Raw genomic sequence first — 22,500 nt, forward strand, 5'->3', positions numbered from 1 at the left:
GCCCCCCAGAGAGGGACGTAAGGAGGCAAGGCCACCCAGAGAGGGACGTAAGGAGGCAAAGCCCCCCAGAGCGCAGTCCCTACAAAGAGTGGTAAAATGTAGGGTGGTGAACGAGCAGCGATGTGACGTCATTACAACAATAAAGGATGAAGAAGGTAGAATTGCGGCTGCAGGTCATGACAGCGGCTCAACTGGTGTCTGAAGCTGGGAGCTTCCTGTACCTTTCACAGTAAAAGCGCTGCAGAGCGCCGACAGTTCCAGGAGGTTCATTACAGACTTGTTGAGAGTGACGGAACATTCTAGTGAATCACACAACAACTACAGGACATTAAAGACACACCATCACACTCATGGTTCTAACAATCCACATCTCACACATTTATCTTCCATTTTAATAATGTGTAGCAATAAAGGAGCTGAGAGCTGCAATGCATTATGGGAGCTTGTTTGTGGTGTTTTAAATGTAATAATTGGGGGTTATGTTAGGTTTGTAGTGTTGCTAATAATTGTGTTTTTGTTGCTTTTGTTGTTACACTGACTCCGTTTCATTTGAAATGAGGGGAAACAACATTTTGAAAGCCCTCCAAATCTGTCTCCATGGCAACCGGGGGGAAACTGAGCATTTTGACAACACTCCGACTGTGGGCGTGGTTTCATTATCAACAAAAATAAACAAACAGCACCCACTAGTGGCCCAACATGAAACCTACATCTTCTATTTGCCGTTTTTGTGGAAACTGTCGTTTTCAGAAACTAAAACATATAAAACGACGTGTTCTGGCCGGAGGCGGGGCCAAGGAGAAGGAGGAAGTTGAACGACGAGCGCCGCTTTCGCAGGGCTTCAATGCAACCACACCCTCACAACGAAGCTCCGCCCGCTCGTGCGACTCGCCCCTCCCCGCCCCTCCAATCAGGGCGGCTGCAGCTCACCTGTGCCTCTTCTCCACCGCCTCCTGCTCCATGCCGTCCTCCAGCGTGGCCTCGTGGATCAGCAGGCTGGCGTCCTTCCCTGCAGGGGGGGGGGGGGGGGTGGGGACAAACACACGTTGAGCCCGGTTCCCGTCCCGCGGGAGGTCGGGGAGCGTGACCAGGAGTCCGTCCGTCTGGGTCCAGACGTCCTCGACCCGACGGACGAGGGCGACGCCGGCCGTCCCCGCCTGGACCCCGTCCAGCCCGTGGATGGAGTGAGGCCCGGAGGAGCCATTAGCAGGAGGCTGCCAGCTCTCCGGACGCATTGGGAAATATGGGATCAATTATTCAGGACGCCGCGCGGCGGAGCGGCGGCCCGGCGGGAATCGATCCCGTTATTGAGGGAGCGGCCCGGTCCGCCGTGGCGAGGGGGAGCGGCGGCTGTAATCACGGAGAGTGCTACTGACCGATGTGCACCAATGCGTCGCAGGGCATGGTGTCGCCGGAGAACGCCAGCTTCCAGCCCGACCGGTGCGTGAAGCTGCAGCCGAAGGCGTTCTTGCAGTGACGGACGGCGCAGGTCTGGAACTGAGGAGCACAAAGCACGAGGGCCGACGCCCGTCAGTACAGAGGAACCCTCGTCCTCCCTCACAGCCAGGGAGCTCCGCAACGCAGGGCACTACGGGCTCAAAACTTTACTGTCTGCGTCAAACGTTGTCATTTCGTGTATTCTACTTTTTTTTTTAATTAGGAACCAAACGGCCACATCTGGGCCACATCTGGGCCACGGCGTCACACTCGGCTGCTCCACTGGTCATTTTCAGTCACAAGAAGCTCAGTGATTTTAAAGTTCGCAGCTTTTCCTGACATATGAAGAGGAGAAAAGTGTGTTGCCATGGTAACGCCACTCCAACGAGGCATTTCCGTAGCCGTGTGGAAAGAGAAACTAACTGCAGTTTATTTCCATGATGTTTCCTTGACATATCCACTACGTGTCTTTATGCTGCTCCAATAAACGGCTTGAAATGAATGAGTTAATGAGTGAACGCTGTCGGGAGGTGAATTTAAAGCTACAGCGTCATGTCCGGACTGAAAGAGGGAGGCAAGAACCAGGAAATCCAACACGGAATTCAACATTTTCATCATATTTACACTGTGGCACTGCAGAGAGAAACTTTATCTCAAAGTTTCAGGTCACCCTGGCTCGACATTTCACCGGTCCGGCCCACTAGAACCCCGGATCCATATCTAATACATGGGAACCACCTGTGTTCTGCTCCAGATCTCCACCAGCAGCTCAGCTGAGATTCACTCAGGTTAAAATAGTGCAGCAATGCTGCCACCTGGTGGTTTCACATATATTACCTAGAGAACTTTGTATGTGTTCATGATGAGGTTTTTCAGGAGGAGAGGAGGATTAAAGGCACATGAAGGGTTAATGTGGTGACGTTAGAACTGCCCCTGACCTTCTGGAGGTCGTTCTTCTTCAGCACTGCCTGGATGAAGGACTTCGTCTTCGGTCTTGGCGCCTCGGCGTCCTCGCACAGGAGCTTGTTCGGGATGAGGCTGAAAAAAAAAATTTGAAAAAAATAAAGACGAACTGGAAAAAGGACCATAGACGAGGCTGGAAACTGAACTTTCACTATCAAACTACGTAGACTCTCAGTGTATGTAGTGGACTGAAGGTCACTGCAGCTCCACTTCACCAGGCTCCTCAACACATTAATCCAGTGTGGGACACGCCCCCTTTCATTGTTTAATTAAATCAAACTAAACGGAGCGAAAAAAGGAAATATGATGAGAACCAAATATGTATTCAGATTTAACAGGGTTACTGTTTATCCATCACTGATAGTGAGACGTGGCTCAAACAAGCAAACGAAATGTGAATTTACAAGAATCAATAACTTTTTTTAAATCCTCTGTGAATTTTGAGAAACACCAGCTTAAAGAACATAAATTATTAGTTGAACAAGTTCCCGTGAATTATTTCCGGCGCTATGATCTGGAGGGACGACGCCACGCGATGGAAAACGCCGCATAAAGACAACAGGCGCTTCAAATATATTTACGACTTCATTTCATTTACACTTTAGATTCTGTGCAGATTTTTCTGTCGGGAAGATATTTTTCTTGCTCGGCCAGTGAAACCCTGAAGGGGAGGAGGACTTTCTGAGCCCCTTGAGCAGCTCTGTGGTCCTACAGAGACACCTGGTGGTCACAGATGGTATTTGTGACACATTGTCATATATTCACCTTATTCTGCCCCGCCCACTTTTACTTCTGTCCCACACTTCCGTTTGAAACGCACTTCCTGTTACAGCGAAATCGTATTCATTTCTACGGAGAACTACTGGGAAGACTTGCGTCTAAAATATCATATAAGGGAGGTTTTTTTGGGTCAAATGTGCTGCGATCATGTACACCAACGAGTAAACGATGCATTGTTTCTGTTGATAGTTTGAGGTGTTTCTAGAGCCCGTTTGCCTCCTGTGTCTCAGTACGGAGCTCCTCTTCACTGAGGAGAGCAAAGAGCAACGATCTGGAGGATTCTTCAGTGTGGAAACACAATATTCCATATAGAGCCGACTTTATTACAGACTCCAGTCTAAATCAGAGTGTGTCCAGTGCTAAATGCTGTCATTATAGTGCCGCAGCGCGGAGTTGGTAGTGTTTACAAGATGACAGGCTAACATTGCTAACTAGTTAGCTTCCAGCCGGTCTAGCGATTCTTAAGCCGCGTCTTGCTTAGGAAATTAAGGCGTCTGTTAAACAAACCCAGCGACTAAAAACTACCTAAAACATGCTTTGTAAAGATACGCAGCATGTCCATGTCGGGAAATATTTAGCTGCTGCAGGAACAGATATAAAGGTAAACAAAGGACCACGACACTCAGACCTCTTCTTCTGATGTTGAAAACAAAGCTGCGACAGAGTTAGCTTCCTTTTCCTCCAGCTACTATGACGACCACGCACTGCGCAATTAACGCCGGCCGTCTCTGATCGCTTTAAATTGGAAACAATTAAACAGACTGGTATCGCAAATCAAGTAGCGCGGAGCTAAAGCGGAGGTGTGATTACGCGCATGGCGCCGCCCACGCAAACCTCCGGAACAAGGTGAATAGGTGAGGTGACCAGCTGAACAGGTTGTGACAGACGGCGTGTAAACGAAGGGTTGCACCGACTTGATGTGTCCGAGGATCTGCTGGCAGTGCTGGTGATACTGGTTGAGCCACGACATGATCTGAACCGGAGCGATGAGGTAGACGGGGACGACCGGCTTTCCCACGGCTCTCTGGGGACGTGAACGCATCGCCGTCACACAGGCGTCTCGGCCTCAACACCAAAGCTCTCCCCGGGGGACCTACCAGGGCGCGCTCCCGCTGGTACAGCAGCATCAGCAGGCCCTGCAACCAGGAGCAGCGGCGTCAACCACTTCGGCTCAAAGGCCCGTCGGCATGAGTCACGTCGCCGTGGCGACGGCCCGCTCACCGTGTGATGGTCGGCGTGCAGGTGGGAGATGAAGACAGTGGAGATGTTGGCCAGAGCGCGGTCCACCTCGTCTCCGTAGTGACGGCAGAGCTGACCGAACGTTCCCTCGCCGCAGTCCAGGAGCACAGACTGACTGGGGCTGTCAGGCCAGAGGTCAAGGGTCACGTTAATCCAGGAGCCACAGACGGTTCAGCTCCACTCTGGATTACACCTTTATGTTTCTTCCTCCACTATAATCCAGATTATAGAGCATCTTCCTCCACTATAATCCAGATTATAGAGCATCTTCCTCCTCTAACATCAGATTATAGAGCATCTTCCTCCTCTAACATCAGGTTATAGAGCATCTTCCTCCTCTAACATCAGATTATAGAGCAGCTTCCTCCTCCAACATCAGATTATAGTGCATCTTCCTCCTCCAACATCAGATTATAGAGCATCTTCCTCCTCTAACACCAGATTATAGAGCACCTTCCTCCTCTAACACCAGATTATAGAGCACCTTCCTCTTCTAACACCAGATTATAGAGCACCTTCCTCCTCTAACACCAGATTATAGAGCACCTTCCTCTTCTAACACCAGATTATAGAGCACCTTCCTCTTCTAACACCAGATTATAGAGCACCTTCCTCCTCTAACACCAGATTATAGAGCATCTTCCTCGTCCAACACCAGATTATAGAGCATCTTCCTCCTCTAACACCAGATTATAGAGCATCTTCCTCCTCTAACACCAGATTATAGAGCATGATAATCCAGATGCATTGAGTCATGACTGAAGCACACACTAACACTACCACTCCCTCAGTGTCCACTATGCCTCCAGGACAGATGAGTTAGTTACTTCCAGTAAAGTCCTGCTCTTCTCTGGAGCTTGTTTTTGTTTTCTGCCTCTTTCGGTATCTGATGCAATCATTTCAGCAGCGAAGCGGCAGAATGACCACGAGGAGTCTGGCGGCGCTGCAGCATCACACCACATCTCTCGTTTTCAAACATTCCTCCTCAGAAGTGATGACAATGATTGTTTATCTGTAAACAAGTGTCATGTATCTCACCTGATGTTCACTAAAGTACCGCTGACGTTCCTGATCTTCATCGGCAGAGCCGACCCCGTCCCCAGGAAGACCACCTCCGGGTACTGCTGACCTGCGACACGCGCGCACACACACACACACACACACACACACACACACACACACACACACACACACACACACACACACACACACACACACACACACACACACACACACACACACACACACACACACACACACACACACACACACACACACACACACACACACACACACACACACACACACACACAGTCTTTAGTCTTGTCCACACACACATCATCCTTTGCAGTTCAGCTTTGATTGTCACACAAATTGGCGAAGAGTCATGTTTCCATGGTAACAGAGAAAGCGCCATGTTTACCTGACGAATGAAAATTGAGAGCAGTGCTTTTCAGTGATGATGGCATGGGAGCGTTTCCGTGGCGACATGTTTTTGCAATGACCCATTTCCCTGACAACATGGCGAGCACAGCGTTTCTATGACGACACATTTCCCTGACAACGTGGGGAGCGCAGCGTTTCTATGACGACACTTCCCTGACAACATGGCGAGCACAGCGTTTCTATGACGACACATTTCCCTGACAACTTGGCAAGCACAGCGTTTCTATGACGACACATTTCCCTGACAACGTGGCGAACACAGCGTTTCTGACGACACATTTCCCTGACAACGTGGCGAACACAGCGTTTCTATGGCAACACATTTCCTTGACAACGTGGCGAACACAGCGTTTCTATGGCAACACATTTCCCTGACAACATGGCGAGCACAGCTTTTCTATGATGACACATTTCTCTGACAACGTGGCGAGCGCAGTGTTTTTTTTGTGATGCGTTTATTGTGTTGTTTGTGTCATTTTGTGTGACACTCACCAGAAGGTTCCTCAGCCTCGCTGGAGCAGGACTTCCTGCACTCCTCCACCTCAGACAGGAAGTTCGGCACCTCTGAAGCTTCCTTCACAAACTCCTCTGAGCTGCAGGACGGGATGGCGTCTCTAACCAACGACACAGAGTCAGAACCACACACACACTAACACACTACCACACACACACACACACACACACACACACACACACACACACACACACACACACACACACACACACACACACACACACACACACACACACACACACACACACACACACACACACACACACACACACACACACACACACACACACACACACACACACAAACACCGAGCGACCGACCTGCATGTTTCCACAGTGAATTACAGAAACAGTGAGGAGAAGTAAAGAAGTTGTGATAGAGGAGGGTGGAGGGTAGGGTGGAGGGTGCAGGGTAAAGAGGAGGGTGGAGGGTATGGTGGAGGGTAAAGAGGAGGGTGGAGGGTAGGGTGGAGGGTGCAGGGTAAAGAGGAGGGTGGAGGGTAGGGTGGAGGGTAAAGAGGAGGGTGGAGGGTAGGGTGGAGGGTAAAGAGGAGGGTGGAGGGTAAAGAGGAGGGTGGAGGGTATGGTGGAGGGTGGAGGGTAAAGAGGGTGGAGGGTAGAGAGGAAGGTGGAGGGTAAAGAGGAGGGTGGAAGGTATGGTGGAGGGTGGAGGGTAAAGAGGGTGGAGGGTAGAGAGGAAGGTGGAGGGTAAAGAGGAGGGTGGAGGGTGGAGGGTAGAGAGGAGGGTGGAGGGTAGAGAGGAGGGTGGAGGGTAGGGTGGAGGGTAAAGAGGAGGGTGGAGGGTAAAGAGGAGGGTGGAGGGTATGGTGGAGGGTGGAGGGTAAAGAGGGTGGAGGGTAGAGAGGAAGGTGGAGGGTAAAGAGGAGGGTGGAGGGTAGGGTGGAGGGTGGAGGGTAGGGTGGAGGGTAGGGTGGAGGGTGGAGGGTAGAGAGGAGGGTGGAGGGTAGAGAGGAGGGTGGAGGGTAGAGTGGAGGGTGGAGGGTAAAGTGGAGGGTAGGGTGGAGGGTAGAGAGGAGGGTGGAGGGTAGGGTGGAGGGTAGAGAGGAGGGTGGAGGGTAGGGTGGAGGGTAGAGAGGAGGGTGGAGGGTAAAGAGGAGGGTGGAGGGTAGAGAGGAGGGTGGAGGGTAGAGAGGAGGGTGGAGGGTAAAGAGGAGGGTGGAGGGTAGAGAGGAGGGTGGAGGGTAGAGAGGAGGGTGGAGGGTAGAGAGGAGGGTGGAGGGTAGAGAGGAGGGTGGAGGGTAAAGAGGAGGGTGGAGGGTAGAGAGGAGGGTGGAGGGTAAAGAGGAGGGTGGAGGGTAGAGAGGAGGGTGGAGGGTAGAGAGGAGGGTGGAGGGTAAAGAGGAGGGTGGAGGGTATGGTGGAGGGTGGAGGGTAAAGAGGAGGGTGGAGGGTAGAGAGGAGGGTGGAGGGTAGAGAGGAGGGTGGAGGGTAGAGAGGAGGGTGGAGGGTAAAGAGGAGGGTGGAGGGTAGAGAGGAGGGTGGAGGGTAAAGAGGAGGGTGGAGGGTAGAGAGGAGGGTGGAGGGTAGAGAGGAGGGTGGAGGGTAAAGAGGAGGGTGGAGGGTATGGTGGAGGGTGGAGGGTAAAGAGGAGGGTGGAGGGTAGAGAGGAGGGTGGAGGGCAGAGAGGAGGGTGGAGCTCCAGTGCTCCACCCTGACGATGCAGTGGGCTGCAGGATGAACCGACCTCTGCCACTCCATGACGGGTCTCAGCTGGAACTTCAACATGCACTCTGCTCTGACGTTGGGGATGTGGAGGGCCGCCTGGGGCTCCTGGGGGGGGGGGGGGGGGGGGGGGGCAGGTAGACATGAGCTTACTGAGGTGTTCTGACAAATTATTAGCATTTTGATGGGAAACAAAACTCTAAAACTGACAAAAAAAAGCACAAATCCCATGATTGTATTCTGAACTTTGTGTCTAAATTAAATCTATTTGTCAACCATTTATGATGTCAGGAATCTGGTATCATGGTGACCAACTGGGATTAGGAAGTGTTCTTCTCCAACATCAGATTATAGAGCATCTTCCTCCTCTAACATCAGATTATAGAGCATCTTCCCCCTCTGACATCAGATTATAGAGCATCTTCCCCCTCTGACATCAGATCATAGAGCATCTTCCTCCTCTAACATCAGATTATAGAGCATCTCCCCCCTCTAACATCACATTATAGAGCATCTTCCTCCTCCAACATCAGATTATAGAGCATCTTCCTCCTCCAACATCAGATTATAGAGCATCTCCCCCTCTAACAGCACATTATAGAGCATCTTCCTCCTCTAACATCACATTATAGAGCATCTTCCCCCTCTAACATCACATTATAGAGCATCTTCCTCCTCCAACATCAGATTATAGAGCATCTTCCCCCTCTGACATCAGATCATAGAGCATCTTCCTCCTCTAACATCAGATTATAGAGCAGCTCCCCCTCTAACATCACATTGTAGAGCATCTTCCCCCTCTAACACCAGATTATAGAGCATCTTCCCCCTCTAACACCAGATTATAGAGCATCTTCCTCCTCTAACATCAGATTATGGAGCATCCTCCTCCTCTAACATCAGATTATAGAGCATCCTCCTCCTCTAACATCAGATTATAGAGCACCTTCCCCCTCTAACATCACATTATAGAGCATCGTCCCCCTCTAACATCACATTATAGAGCATCGTCCCCCTCTAACATCACATTATAGAGCATCTTCCTCCTCCAACATCAGATTATAGAGCATCTTCCTCCTCCAACATCAGATTATAGAGCATCTTCCTCCTCTAACATCAGATTAGAGTGTCTTCCCCCTCTAACATCAGATTATAGAGCATCTTCCTCCTCTAACATCAGATTATAGAGCATATTCCTCCTCTAACACCCGATTATAGAGCATCTTCCTCCTCTAACACCAGATTATAGAGTGTCTTCCCCCTCTAACACCAGATTATATAGCATATTCCCCCTCTAACATCAGATTATAGAGCATCTTCCTCCTCCAACACCAGATTATAGTGTCTTCCCCCTCTAACACCAGATTATAGAGCATCTTCCCCCTCTAACACCAGATTATAGAGCGTCTTCCCCCTCTAACATCAGATTATAGAGCGTCTTCCCCCTCTAACATCAGATTATAGAGCATCTTCCCCCTCTAACATCCAGGTTAATGCAAGGTGTATCAGGGTTCGTCATGACGTCCAGCTGACGTTCCGCCCACCTCTCCCCAGACAGTGTTAATCTCCCGGGATTATGTGTGTGATCAGGGGTTGTGGTCTGACCCGGGCCCGGTGAGCCTGCAGCGGCGGGAAGACGTCGGGGTGGATCATGTTGAGCTGCGCCTGGATCTTGTGGCTGCGCACGTTGTGGACGGTGGAGACCTGCTCGTTGAGGATCAGGTGCTCGGTGGTGGGGGGGAAGCGCTCCATCCACTCCTGGTACTGGTCCGTGTGCAGCAGCGACTCCGGGGTCATGTGGACCACCAGCACGGCGCCGTCCTCCCCCCCGCCGCTCTGGTACCTGGGGGGGGGGGGGGGGGGGGGGACGCAGCGTCAGCTAGTGTCTGGACCGGCTGGAACTCCTCCCGACGACCTCGACTCTCACTTTCTCAGCTGCTTGTTGCTGCAAACGGCAGACAGGAAGTCCTCAGAGGGACACTCCACCACGATGAAGACCGGACCCGGGTCTGTGGGGGTGCACACCTGCTCTGGCTGGATCTGGGTTCAAGGTTCAAGGTTCAAGGTGTTTTATTTGTCATTTCAACAGTAAAAGCCAGGTTTCACAGTGTAATGAAATTCTTACTTTGCCGTCTACCCTGGTGCCGACATACATAAATAAATAAGTATGTACACAAGAAAATAGAATAAATATAAAATAAAATAACAGAGCAGTGCAAAATATTAGTTAGAAAGTGAGATGTGCATTGTGTGCAATTGTACAGATTAAATGTAAACATGTTCAGAAGCTGTTCAGAAGTCTGATGGCAACGGGGAAGAAAGTTTTTGAGTCCATTTGTTTTGCATTTCAAGCTTCTGTATCTTATCTGCAGGGGGGAGGGGCGTCAGCGAGACACACACACACACACACACACACACACACAGACACAGACACAGACACAGACGCACACACACAGACACACGCACACGCACACACCTCTTTCCCCTGGAACACGATGCTGTTGCCGGCCTTCAGGGTGGCGATCATGGGGCCGATGGCCGCCGTGCCGCTGCACAAGAGAAAACGAGCAGAAAAACAAGATCCAGATCAACTTTATGGTCGTGGTAAATAAATCAAATCCAATAAAAATGCATCAAATTAAAACCACATTTGTCAATTAAATACGTCAAATTCCACCAAACCAGGTTGCAAATCAATCAAAAATATTCTTTCATTTATTCAAATTCCGTCTGACTGAAAGTAGAAAGACTGCAGCTAATTTTTACTCCAGTGAAACTACTCAGAGTACTGAAATCGTACCTTCGAGGCTGTTTTTAATGTTTATAACGAAAGGCTTCTACTCCTCTCTTTTGACATGTAAAATCATCAAAGCTTCGTGTATGACGCAACCGCATCTAAAAACTACACCAAGTAGAAGTTACTGCAGTATCTCACATTTAATTCAATATATCTGCAAAAAACTTCTGCAGTCAAAAAGTTGCAGAGACACAAAACAAGAATTTTCAGTTTTGGCTCCAAACAATCAGAGGTTTTATACGAATGGTTGAAATGAGAGACGCTGTCGGTCGTTACTTTGGTTTTAAAAGCAGAGAAGAAGATTACGTGAAGTTTACTTTAGTACATCCAACTTCAAAAGTTGAGTCGTGTACCACAAGGTGAGGAACTGCAACTTGTTGGAAATCGTACGACTCGTGGATTTTAACCCACGTAAAGTAGTGAGCTCAAAGTTTTACACACAAGAGGATATAATATACTCCAACAATCTATAATCCTCTAATCAATCAACCTCCTGTAAAGAAGAAAATCCTACGTACACAGGAAGTCCGAGGGCTTTCGCCTGAGGGACCAGAAAGTTTCCTTTCCTTGGGTGAAGCTGGAAAAATCATTTTAGAAGAGGTTAGTTTGTGTAACACGCACACACGCACACACGCACACACGCACACACGCACACACGCACACACACACACACACACACACACACACACACACACACACACACACACACACACACACACACACACACACCTTACAGATAAAAGCCACCACTAACGACGTTTCTCTCCTCGATCGTCTCTCGTCTGCAAGAAAATCGACATTCAACCGTTAATTTGTGTTTCAGTTCGACATGAAATTAATTCAGATCATGAAACAAAGAAATCCGATTACATTTAGAAGGTAATCCCTCAGAAAAGTATCAGATTATTCAGAACATTAAAAAAAATTGTAGCGGAATGATTTTTCAAACTACCGTAATTCCCAGACTATTGTGGGCACCTGAAAATAAGCCACAATAAGTTTTTTTTTTTAACTTTTAATTCAATAAATGCATTGTTCTGACCAGTGCCTGTGACACGGCGCCCTTCAGAACAAGGACACCCAGAGAGGGACGTAAGGAGGCAAGGCCACCCAGAGAGGGACGTAAGGAGGCAAAGCCACCCAGAGAGGGACGTAAGGAGGCAAGGCCACCCAGAGAGGGACGTAAGGAGGCAAAGCCACCCAGAGAGGGACGTAAGGAGGCAAAGCCACCCAGAGAAGGACGTAAGGAGGCAAAGCCACCCAGAGAGGGACGTAAGGAGGCAAGGCCACCCAGAGAGGGACGATAGGAGGCAAAGCCACCCAGAGAGGGACGTAAGGAGGCAAGGCCACCCAGAGAGGGACGTAAGGAGGCAAAGCCACCCAGAGCGCAGTCCTTACAAAGAGTGGTAAAATGTAGGGTGGTGAACGAGCAGCGATGTGACGTCATTACAACAATAAAGGATGAAGAAGGTAGAATTGCGGCTGCAGGTCATGACAGCGGCTCAACTTGTGTCTGAAGCTGGGAGCTTCCTGTACCTTTCACAGTAAAAGCCGACAGTTCCAGGAGGTTCATTACAGACTTGTTGAGAGTGACGGAACATTCTAGTGAATTACACAACAACTACAGGACATTAAAGACACACCATCACACTCATGGTTCTAACAATCCACATCTCCCACATTTATCTTCCATTTTAATAATGTGTAGCAATAAAGGAGCTGAGAGCTGCAATGCATTATGGGAGCTTCTGTTTGTCATGTTTTAAATGTAATTATTGGGGATTATGTTAGGTTTGTAGTGTTGCTAATAATTGTGTTTTTGTTGCTTAGTTCATGTAGTTGAGTTTATTAGTTGTAAGTTGTCAACCAGCAGTGAAGAAGGTTTTGTGTGTCGTGTCGTCCTGGCATGGTCTTCCTGGGGGACTGTCAAAATAAAATGTGTGTCTCTGGGTGTTGTGTTCAGTGGGAGACGGGACCAAATGGCTCTTTGAGCATTAAAGGTCACCGACCCCTGGTCCAGACATTACGGTAATCATTAATCTTAATGTCACATCTTAGAGATGTTCGTTTTCAGAACGGTGCAGTGAAACTTTTCTGAAGCAACTTCCACATGAAACTCTGCCGTGGAAGCAGGACCTCCCAGTCCTGCGGGACTCACCGGGGTCCTGGTCCTTGTCCTTGTCCTGGTCCTGGTCCGTGTGGCGGGGGCTCCTCCGGCCGTCCTCTGACGTGGCTTCAGCCCAGCCGGAGGAAAGAAGAGGTCAGAGAGGACTGAAGGCCTCGGAGCAGCAGACACGGTGAAGGTGACTCACCGAACAACGGCACCTGGAAGACGGTCATGGTGTCGTCCCTGTACGTCTCCTCGCTGTACGGCCGCACCACTGCCAGGAGACAAGGCGTCAACACTCACAAACCTGCAGGGACGCTGCGCTGGGGACGGGGAAACTCAACCTACGCAGTCGGATGTCCTCCAGGTGGCCGGAGAAGGACTTGATGGCGTCCACGTACTGCTCCTGGGAGGGAAACACAAACGTCAAGCCTCTCGGAGTTCAGGCTCCCGCGGGACGGAACGGCGTTCCACTCCTCACCAGCTGCGGCGGTCCGGAGAGGACGCACTCCGGGACGCCGGTGTCCTTCAGCGTCAGGATCATCCCTGGAAGAGACGGACGCTCAGGAAGGGGGAACTTTACGGATTGGGAGCCGAGGGAACAGGCGGGGCAGTGGAGGCGGTTCCAGATGTTGCGACGCTACAGACCTGATAATCCGCCCACGTTCTGCCAGTTTAGCCTGGTCAGGAAGATGTTGTCCAACCGAGACACTTTCAGCCTGTCTCACACACACACATACCGTCAATCTGTGCAGGTGAAGTGTGTGTGTGTGTGTGTGTGTGTGTGTGTGTGTGTGTGTGTGTGTGTGTGTGTGTGTGTGTGTGTGTGTGTGTGTGTGTGTGTGTGTGTGTGTGTGCGTGCGTGCGTGCGTGCGTGCGTGCGTGCGTGCGTGCGTGCGTGCGTGCGTGCGTGCGTGCGTGCGTGCGTGCGTGCGTGCGTGCGTGCGTGCGTGCGTGCGTGCGTGCGTGCGTGCGTGCGTGTGCGTGTGTGTGTGTGTGTGTGTGTGCGTGTCTTACTTGTGCTCCTGCATGAGTCTCTGGGTTCCTTCCCCACAGTTGAACAGGTACCTGCAGCAGACAGGAAACACGTTACTCAGATCATCATGGAGACGCTTAATGAATTTATTGATTACCGTATTTTCCGCCCTATAAGGCACCGGATTATAAGGCGCACCTACATCGATTGACATAATTTACAACTTTGTTCATATATAAGGCGCACCGCATTATAAGGCACATGGAATAGACCAGTGGTCAACAACCTTTATAGCTCAAAGCCATTAGGTTACATTTTCCACTGATTCTAACACCCAGAGAGGTGCACGCACTTTATTTTGATAGTCCTACCTGCAGCCTATGCCAGGAGGACACTACACACAAAACCTTCTTCACTGCTGGTTGACAACTTACAACTAATAAACTAAACTACATGAACTAAGCAACAAAAACACAACACAACACAATTATTACCGACACCACAAACCAAATAGAACCCCCAATAATTGCATTTAAAACACCACAAACAGAAACTCCCATAATTCATTGCAGCTATCGGCTGCACTGAGGAGCTCAGGATGCAAGGCATGATGGGAATTAATGTTTTGTGTTGTTGGAGGTTATTGTGGGTTGTTGTTGGGCTTGGTGTTGTGTTGATTGTGTTTATGTGTTTTTGTTCCCCAGTTTAGGGAGTAATTATTTCATCTAGTTTATTTTGGTTTGTTAGAATGTTGGTGTGCAACCATGAGTGATGAAGGTGTTGTGTGGAGTGTCGTCCTCTGAAGATCCAGTTGCGAAGTCAGAGTTGTCAAAATAAAAGCTTCTGGTAGTTCAGCTGTCAAATAGCAGTCTCCAGTAGAACAATTCTTCCATATATAAGGCGCACCGGGTTATAAGGCGCACTGGCAGCTTTTGAGAAAATTTGAGGTATTTAGGTGCCTTATAGTGCGGAAAATACGGTAATTTATAATGAAGCCAGACTTCTGGTTCATCAGCAACTACAAAACAAACTTTATACTCCTGTAAATGGAAGCTTGGATTTTTTTGTTAGCGATAAAATTAACCTTTTAATGTGAAAGAGAACTTTAGTTTTTGATCAGCGTGTGTTTACGGAAGTTTCCATGGAAACGGCCGTGGAGTTGCGTTCTATCGTTCTACACCTCCACTCCTCCTGATGGTGACGCTTTTGATTCAGACGCGTCCAATAAAGTGAACGGAGCAGAAATTCACTATGTAAAATTCCCACATGTTGACAAACAAGCTCATTTATTTATGGTAAATAGGGAGACATGAGAATTAAACCCTCTCTTTTGGGACCAAGGACAGTTTAACACAGGGGGGGTCAAACATGCGGCCCGGGGGCCAGAAGCGGCCCGCCAGAGGATCTGATTCGGCCGCCATGGGATTTTTATTTTTTTTTAAAGTATAAATATGAAAAGTGACAGAGGCTGATCTAAAAACACCAGATTGGCAAAAATGACATTTAAAACCACCCTTGGTCAGAATTTGACCCCCGACATTAATGCATCTGTGGAGGTCACATGATGCAACGCCTTTCACAATAAAGCAACGAGTCCAACTTATGTGAAGTGATACTTTAGACACAAACTCAAAACAATTTCCAGATGATGACAATGTGTTTTAATCCTGAATAAAAATATAATATCCAGGTACAGGTGACTGAGGGTTTGTTTTTTTGCAAATATAATAATATTTGATTTCCTTTAATGTGTATATTTCAGAATAAGACTGGCAAATCCTTGCAGTTGTAACTTATTATCGGTTGTTTCTTTTAACTTTTTACATTACTGCACTATGTCCTTGGGTGTGTGTGAGCGGGTCTGTGTGAGAGCTGAACGTGTGTGTGAATGTTTAGGTTATTCTGTATATATGGTGTGTCTGCTGAGATGAATGCAATGCTGAATGTGAGAATGGCTGCCTGTGTTCCATTCTATGTCAACTGTGTGTTTTTAGCTACACCGCAATTTCGTTGTGCAATTTTATTGTACAATGACAATAAAAGCTTCTAATCTACTTCCAATCTAATCTAAGTTACAAATGAAGGAAAGACTTTGACATTTGTCCATATCTGCAGTTTAATGTGATGTTTGACTTGTTGGGCCTCCAGAGGTCAGAGGTCAGGTTGATGTGGCTCCTCAACTGGAACCAGTTTGACGCCCCTGCTATAACATGTCTGTAGTTCACACGGTTCAGTTAGAAAACACCACAGTCTCATGTGTTCCGTATCATTTGATCTCCATAACAGCAAATATGACGGGATGGAGGCGACGTTGGTGAGAAAATAGAATAACTCTGTGTCTCCAGTTATTAATTTGAGGTCATGACTGGTTAATTCTTATCATTATTATTATTGTTATCCTCTGACAGGGGGTGAAAGTGACGGCAGTAGAGAAGAACCGGGCCCGGGACGCCACCGACCTGTTGAACTCCGAGAAGACGTAGAGGGCGGGCGGGCTGTCCCGGCTGCCGGCGCTGACCACCTGCAGGTACACGGTGGTCGGTCCGTGCTGCTCCGTCCTCCTGCCGCGGCTCTCCTTGGCCTTCACCCGGCGCAGCGGCTCCTTCCGGTTGGCCTTCCGCGGCCCCGGGGGCTGCTGCCTCTCCGGGACGTCGTCCCCGCCGCGGGTCGCCATGGTCCGGATGAGGTGCGAGGCGGTCCAGAGGAGGGGGCGCCGGGCACGTGGGAGGCTCGCCGGATCACAGCCGCAGGTACGGAGAGATCCGCCTTTCACCAACAGAGACGTCCACGACCTCAGCCTCACGTGGACCGTATTCATAATAATAGACACGTCCGGAAGAGTTCAGGCCGAACCGAGCGCCGCTGGCGTCACGCAAACATCCGTGTCGACCAGAGGAACCACCCGGACGGCGGCCAGGGGGGCGCTGGGAGCTGGACCACCGGCGCGTGGGTCACAAGAACCACACACTTCAGGTCTTTGCCTCACAAGGACTGTATCGAAACTTGATTCGTTGAGCCGGAGTCACGTGATCAGTGACGTCCGACGCTTGATTTGTACGTCATTGCCTCTGTGCCTGATTCGATTGGTTTATATGGAACCGAATCATTGGCGGGATCATTGATTGAAAACGTTATGTGTATAAAACGTAATATACATTATATCTAGCCCCCAGACTGGAAAAATCCTTTTTTTCCCCCTGAATAAAACACCAAATAAATAAAATAAATAAATAAAATAACCTTATATGACCCATGTGTTTCCTTTACCAACTCATAAGCCCCAGGTCTACACCGAGTACTCCCAAGTCATTATATGATTGTGTTGTACATTATTATTATTATATATTCTTCAGTTATGTTTACAAACATCAAGAAGTCCCAGGCGAAGACATGGCACAAGTTTATTCAGAAAAATTGTTTATTAATCAAGTAAACATGACATTATTTTTCACAACAATAGCCTGACGTCACTGTCACGTGATATTAAACAGAAGCTGTCGGGTCAACCATGATTAAGGTCATTCAAACTGCTGTTCATACTTTTCCCCACCAGATGGCGCTAAATCCGCCTGTGTTGAAAAGCTTCGAGTATTAAACCCTTTATCGATTCAAGCTTCAGGGCTTCACAAAGCTTCCTTCGGCCTTCACTGCCAAACTGGGGGCTTCTGAAACAGTTTGACAGTCTGAACAGGAGGTTTCTGCACATTCTGGAGGACACGTGACTCTTTTTCCGGCTACTGATGATGACGTTTCAAATTGTCAGACGCTCATTGGAAAACAGATGCGATGAGACTCATCAAGCCGACTATTTAGAAACAGGCGAGATTATGCGTCCTCTTGTCAATAAACAAGAAAATAATGTTCTTAAAAATTAAAGTTGAATGTTTTCAAAGTTGAATTGTTTCAATCGGTGAAGGTTTTAGGTCGAGGCTGAAGACTAAACACAAAAATCCCCACCATTTACATGGAAAATAAAAATGTAAAGTTAAAATAAACAAATTTTAATATTTCAAGGATATAAAAAATTTACAACATAGCAAGAGTATCTTTAAAAAAAAAAAAAAAAAAGCTGTGCATTTTAATACTTAAATTGTTCAAATTGGTTTTACTGCAGGAGCAAGACATCAAATTAAAATGGTCAGAATCAGCGTTCAAACAATCAAATGTGAATAATTGAGTGAGAATCACCCTGCCTCAGTGATCGAGGGTCAAACTATACTAACCTTGTTACCTCAGTGTCAGCAGGTGGTCCTTGTATTACACTGGACATATTTGTGTATCAAATTGTCACAAACAAAAAAAATATATTTTTTTTTAAACAATTTTAACCACTCTGGTGTCAAAACGTGCAACAGAGGGCACTTTTGCACAATTTCAAGCTGTGAAAATAAGATTCTTTTATAAGTTCCTCAGGAATGTTTTTGTGGCTCCAGTGAAGCGTGGTCCTGTGGCTGCCTGATTCCACCAAATTATAATTATTTCCATAGATTCTGACGAGCGTGCAAAGTATGGCATCAAGCTCTGTATGACAAGAAGCTCAAACATGCAATGAATCTACATGATAATGAAAATAATAATAAAGTCTTGTATGAATATTTTCTCTTGACTTCAGAACTTTCAAGACATTTCAAGCAACAGTACAATTTTAATTATTTATGGCATTTAGTTAATAAAACTAAACATTTCATAATGTTACAAAATCTTCAAAGACCATTCTACATTTCCTGTGAGCTTCATTTAATTTAATCTGTCTTTAGGCAAGGCAAAGCAGATTTGTTTCTACTAGAGATTGAAGTCAATTAAATAAACTGTCATTATTTCAGTGCGCTTGTGGTTTTCATGGATTTCTTTGGAGCACTTTATGCTGCTTTTGCACTTATTCATGCAAATTGCATTTCGTTCTTGTTAGAAAGTCACCGAGCACCTTCGTTTTAATCCTTTTAATTTGTAGGACGTCCTCACTCCATCCAAGGCCTTTGTTTCCAGTCTTATTCCCACATTTGATTTATCATTTCAGACATTTCCAGGCGTTGAATCCACCGAGGAATAAAGAGACAAACTCACACCTCCTCCTTTCTCTCTCTTTATTTATATACCAGCATAGGATCCACTGAGTGGAGCACCGACTCTTTAAAACCTCTGAAAAACTGCTTTTTATACCCGGAGAAGCACAGTTCCAATAAGATACCAAACACGATGCTTTCGTTTACGTACACGGAAGAGGTGGGACGATTCACAAAGAGCATGATTCCAGTATGCGGGAGAGTTTCTCCTCTATAAATACACGTTCCAGGTTATATTTGCATTTGAGATCGCTGACGAATCAGCTGCTGTCGTTACTCGAGTGAAGAAGAGAGAAACAGAAGTGTTAATATATATATTATACAGACATGACTGAAATGACGGTGGTGCTTTACGGTTGTTGTTGGGTTTTTGTTTTTCTTTACATTTCTCTTTGAACAGGGCAGCGAAGGGGAGCGAGCTCATGTACAGGAGGGCTGGATGTGTTTGTGGTTGTTGCGGCGGCGGCAGAGCGGTGGGCCGGTCAGTCCATGTACATGGGGGAGCTGGGCGACGCCGGCATCTGGTCCAGCATCCTGCAGACGTAGCCGGCCACGTCCGCCGAGCGCTCCTCGTACATCTGGATGAAGGGATCCCGCTGCAGCGGGGCCACGGCGACAGCAAACGTCAACAACCACACCTCATAGTCACGCTGCTTCATTCAATTCCATTTATAGACACGGCTGCTCCTTCCCCCCCCAAAAAACGTTTTAATTAAATTCTACTAAAAGCTTCATTTGTAAGGCCCATGTTTATTTCTTTTCATCAGAATTTAACATCTGTGGTTTTATATTCATCATTTAGATTTGAATATTCACTAATACTCGGTGTGTACGAGGTTGAATGTGTGAGAAGCTTTTAGAAATGTGTGTGTGAGAGTGAATGAGTCCAGGGTTGTAATTAATCTTAATTAGTTGTGGAGCAAGAACTATAAACTCTTTGTGCATCACATCAGCTGCAAACTCTGTTTTTGTAACTCTGTCTGTCTGCATTGTGCCTGACAAACAAATAAATAATAAATACATCAATAAATAAATAAATAAGTACGTAAGTAAATAAATAAACAACTTATTCAATTAAAAAAATAGTTTTGTCTTCTTCGTGATTTCTTGTATTAATTTCATTATTTTAAATTTCTTCCATTTTGTTACTAATGATACATTTTATTTGTGTAGCACTTTTTAACCCACTTTACATGATATTATAAAATCAACAAGCATAAAATGAAGAAATGTCATAAAAACACAAACATTTAACTTATACTTTTCTTCATCCAAAATGTTAACTTGACCATTTTTCTTCTTTTGTTTATCATTCCATTATTATATCTATTTTTTGATTAGATTTATACTTTTGTTTGTTTAAACTGAATTTCTTAAACACTATTTTGTTCATTTAATGAAATTCGTGTTCAGTTTGCGTCAATTCTTTACTCTTTACTTGTTTTGATATTTTTTTTATTCAAATCGCCTGAAATTACTTTTAAAGTCGGTCATTTTTCATGGTTCTTATTATTTTTTAAATCGTCATTATTAATCTAAAGTAGAAAACCAAAAGTCGCCTCCTCCTCCTCCTCCTCCTCCTCCTCCTCCTCCTCCTCCTCCTCCTCCTCCTCCTCCTCCTCCTCCTCCTCCTCCTCCTCCTCCTCCTCCTCCTCCTCCTCCTCCTCCTCCTCCTCCACAGTGTGATGAGAACTCACCAGCAGCTCTTTGTACTTTGGCCTCTTGGACTCGTCCTTCGTAAGGCTGCACAACAAAACGGAGGAGAAACACAAGAGCTTCAAAAAGTGCAGACTGCAGTTCAGAGGTCTGACCAGCAGGAGGCAGAAGAACACCAGGCAACAGGAAAGGCCTGTTTCTGCAGCAGTTTCCAGACAGACAGACAGAGACAGACAGTCCATGGTTTTCTTACCACACGTTAACAAAGGCGATGAACTTGGGGGAGAAGCGTCGCTCCTCAGAGTTGCTGAGCTGTGGAGGATCTCCTCGAACCACCTGAGTCAGCTGGTCGAACACACTGTTCCACTTCGGGTAGGGGAACCGGCCTGTGGCCAGCTCGTACTGGGGGGGGGGGGGGAGAGAGAGACTTATCAATGTCTCCTCTGGAACAAAGACAAAAGTTCCATTTCATTTGGCTTCAATCAGGAAACTAAGATTTCTTAACAAAACTAAACCAAGAGGACTTTTAAGAGCCAATATAAGTACTCCGACTTTAAGAAAACATTACATTGGTTTTCAATAATAATCATTTTGTTTTAATAATAAGATACATTTTTGTATATAATAATAATCAATATTTATTCATTTGTTTATTGTGTAAGACTAAAACATCTCCAGAAGTACATTTATTTATCAGTTTTAGCCCCACCTATTTAAAATTGTATTTCATTTAATTAGCTTACATTCTTTATATTTCTTTGAGTCTTTATTGGCTGAATTGATTTCCCATTTTTGATCAATTCAAATATATTTAAGAAGATGAAGGTTTTAATTTGAATATTTTAACCCTTTAATATATTATAAGATCCACTTTTAACACATATACACTTTTTTAATGTTTTGTATATTTCTACATTCATATATATAAAATATTCAGACTTTGATCAATGTGACTTTTTTTGGCCCGATGTTATTAAACAAATACTTTCACATCGGTTTGCTTCAGTTTTCTCCACTGGTGTAACGAGTTGGGACAAATATTCCTGGATTGCAAAGCGACATTCCCGACAGGAGCGCTCCAGCCAGCGGCTTCCGGCTGCGACGTCCAGGGAGAGAAGAGAGAACTGACCAGCGTGATTCCCAGACTCCACACGTCTGAGCGCACGTCGTAGCCCTGCCTGGACGCGCTGGGGTCTATCCTCTCCGGCTGCAAGACAACAACACTTCTCAGGTTTCACACTGAAATGGAAAAGTCCACACTTTCAGACGTCATCCATTCTTCTCAAATTCTTGTCTTTCTGCAGATTCAGAGTTGATGAACGTCATTATCTTCAGTGATTTATCTCCAACTCTCAACCGTTTCATTACAGACAACCTCAAAGTCAATAAGTCTATATCGCATATCAATAATTATTGATATGCGGTATAGAAATAATATCTACGTCACTTAATTGACCACTTGTTAGGACTGAACCTGCTCTGCCAACACTGGTATTATTTTTTACTATAGTATGTTTATTGTACTTTATTCTACACTTTGCCCCCCATCATAGTTTAATTTCCTTGTATTTCATCTTACTGTATATTTTGCTCCCCTTAGAACTTATTATACTTTATAATAGTCTGTGATTTTTATCTCATCTTTGGTCCTATTTTTTTATCTACTTATTATTACTCTTACTGTAAATATTTTTGGCCCTTAGAGTTCTTGATAGTCATTGTATATAAGATTCCTCTATTCTTACCTAACTGTTTGCACATTTCTTGTCTTTCCTTCTCATGAGTCCTTAAGAGCAGAATGTAACAAGTACATTTCTCCTTGGTGAGATCAATAAAGGCT

General features: G+C 46.5%; 2 protein-coding genes across 4 annotated transcripts in view; both read right to left on the bottom strand.

Annotated features, from left to right (window-relative positions):
• The window catches only part of elac2 (elaC ribonuclease Z 2), a 19,251-nt gene extending 2,343 nt beyond the window's left edge, over nt 1-16,908 (bottom strand). Inside the window, exons 1-21 of one of the 2 annotated variants that reach the window (XM_080510861.1) lie at nt 16,401-16,908; nt 13,983-14,033; nt 13,614-13,684; nt 13,447-13,511; nt 13,314-13,371; nt 13,171-13,239; nt 13,017-13,091; nt 11,588-11,640; nt 11,377-11,435; nt 10,538-10,610; nt 9,989-10,101; nt 9,667-9,904; nt 8,084-8,169; nt 6,358-6,479; nt 5,458-5,548; nt 4,402-4,540; nt 4,278-4,316; nt 4,095-4,204; nt 2,376-2,475; nt 1,377-1,497; nt 931-1,009 (exon numbers count right to left, since the gene is read on the bottom strand). In XM_080510861.1, the coding sequence (XP_080366987.1) occupies nt 931-1,009; nt 1,377-1,497; nt 2,376-2,475; nt 4,095-4,204; nt 4,278-4,316; nt 4,402-4,540; nt 5,458-5,548; nt 6,358-6,479; nt 8,084-8,169; nt 9,667-9,904; nt 9,989-10,101; nt 10,538-10,610; nt 11,377-11,435; nt 11,588-11,640; nt 13,017-13,091; nt 13,171-13,239; nt 13,314-13,371; nt 13,447-13,511; nt 13,614-13,684; nt 13,983-14,033; nt 16,401-16,759 (2,171 nt within the window). In that variant the 5' untranslated portion in view covers nt 16,760-16,908. Of the gene's footprint in view, nt 1-930; nt 1,010-1,040; nt 1,224-1,376; nt 1,498-2,375; nt 2,476-4,094; nt 4,205-4,277; nt 4,317-4,401; nt 4,541-5,457; nt 5,549-6,357; nt 6,480-8,083; nt 8,170-9,666; nt 9,905-9,988; nt 10,102-10,537; nt 10,611-11,376; nt 11,436-11,587; nt 11,641-13,016; nt 13,092-13,170; nt 13,240-13,313; nt 13,372-13,446; nt 13,512-13,613; nt 13,685-13,982; nt 14,034-16,400 lie in introns of those variants that run through there. The other variant, XM_080510862.1, reaches the window with a different exon arrangement.
• A 2,116-nt stretch (nt 16,909-19,024) lies between these two features.
• Nucleotides 19,025-22,500, bottom strand: part of map2k4a (mitogen-activated protein kinase kinase 4a) — a 14,238-nt gene continuing 10,762 nt past the window's right edge. For both annotated transcript variants that reach the window (XM_080510914.1, XM_080510913.1), the window contains 4 exons: nt 21,790-21,867; nt 20,914-21,062; nt 20,702-20,747; nt 19,025-19,600 (listed from right to left, as the gene is read on the bottom strand). In XM_080510914.1, the coding sequence (XP_080367040.1) occupies nt 19,487-19,600; nt 20,702-20,747; nt 20,914-21,062; nt 21,790-21,867 (387 nt within the window). In that variant the 3' untranslated portion in view covers nt 19,025-19,486. The remainder of the gene's footprint in view (nt 19,601-20,701; nt 20,748-20,913; nt 21,063-21,789; nt 21,868-22,500) is intronic.

This window comes from Blennius ocellaris (assembly GCF_963422515.1).
Source record: "Blennius ocellaris genome assembly, chromosome: 16".
Lineage (NCBI taxonomy): Eukaryota > Metazoa > Chordata > Actinopteri > Blenniiformes > Blenniidae > Blennius > Blennius ocellaris.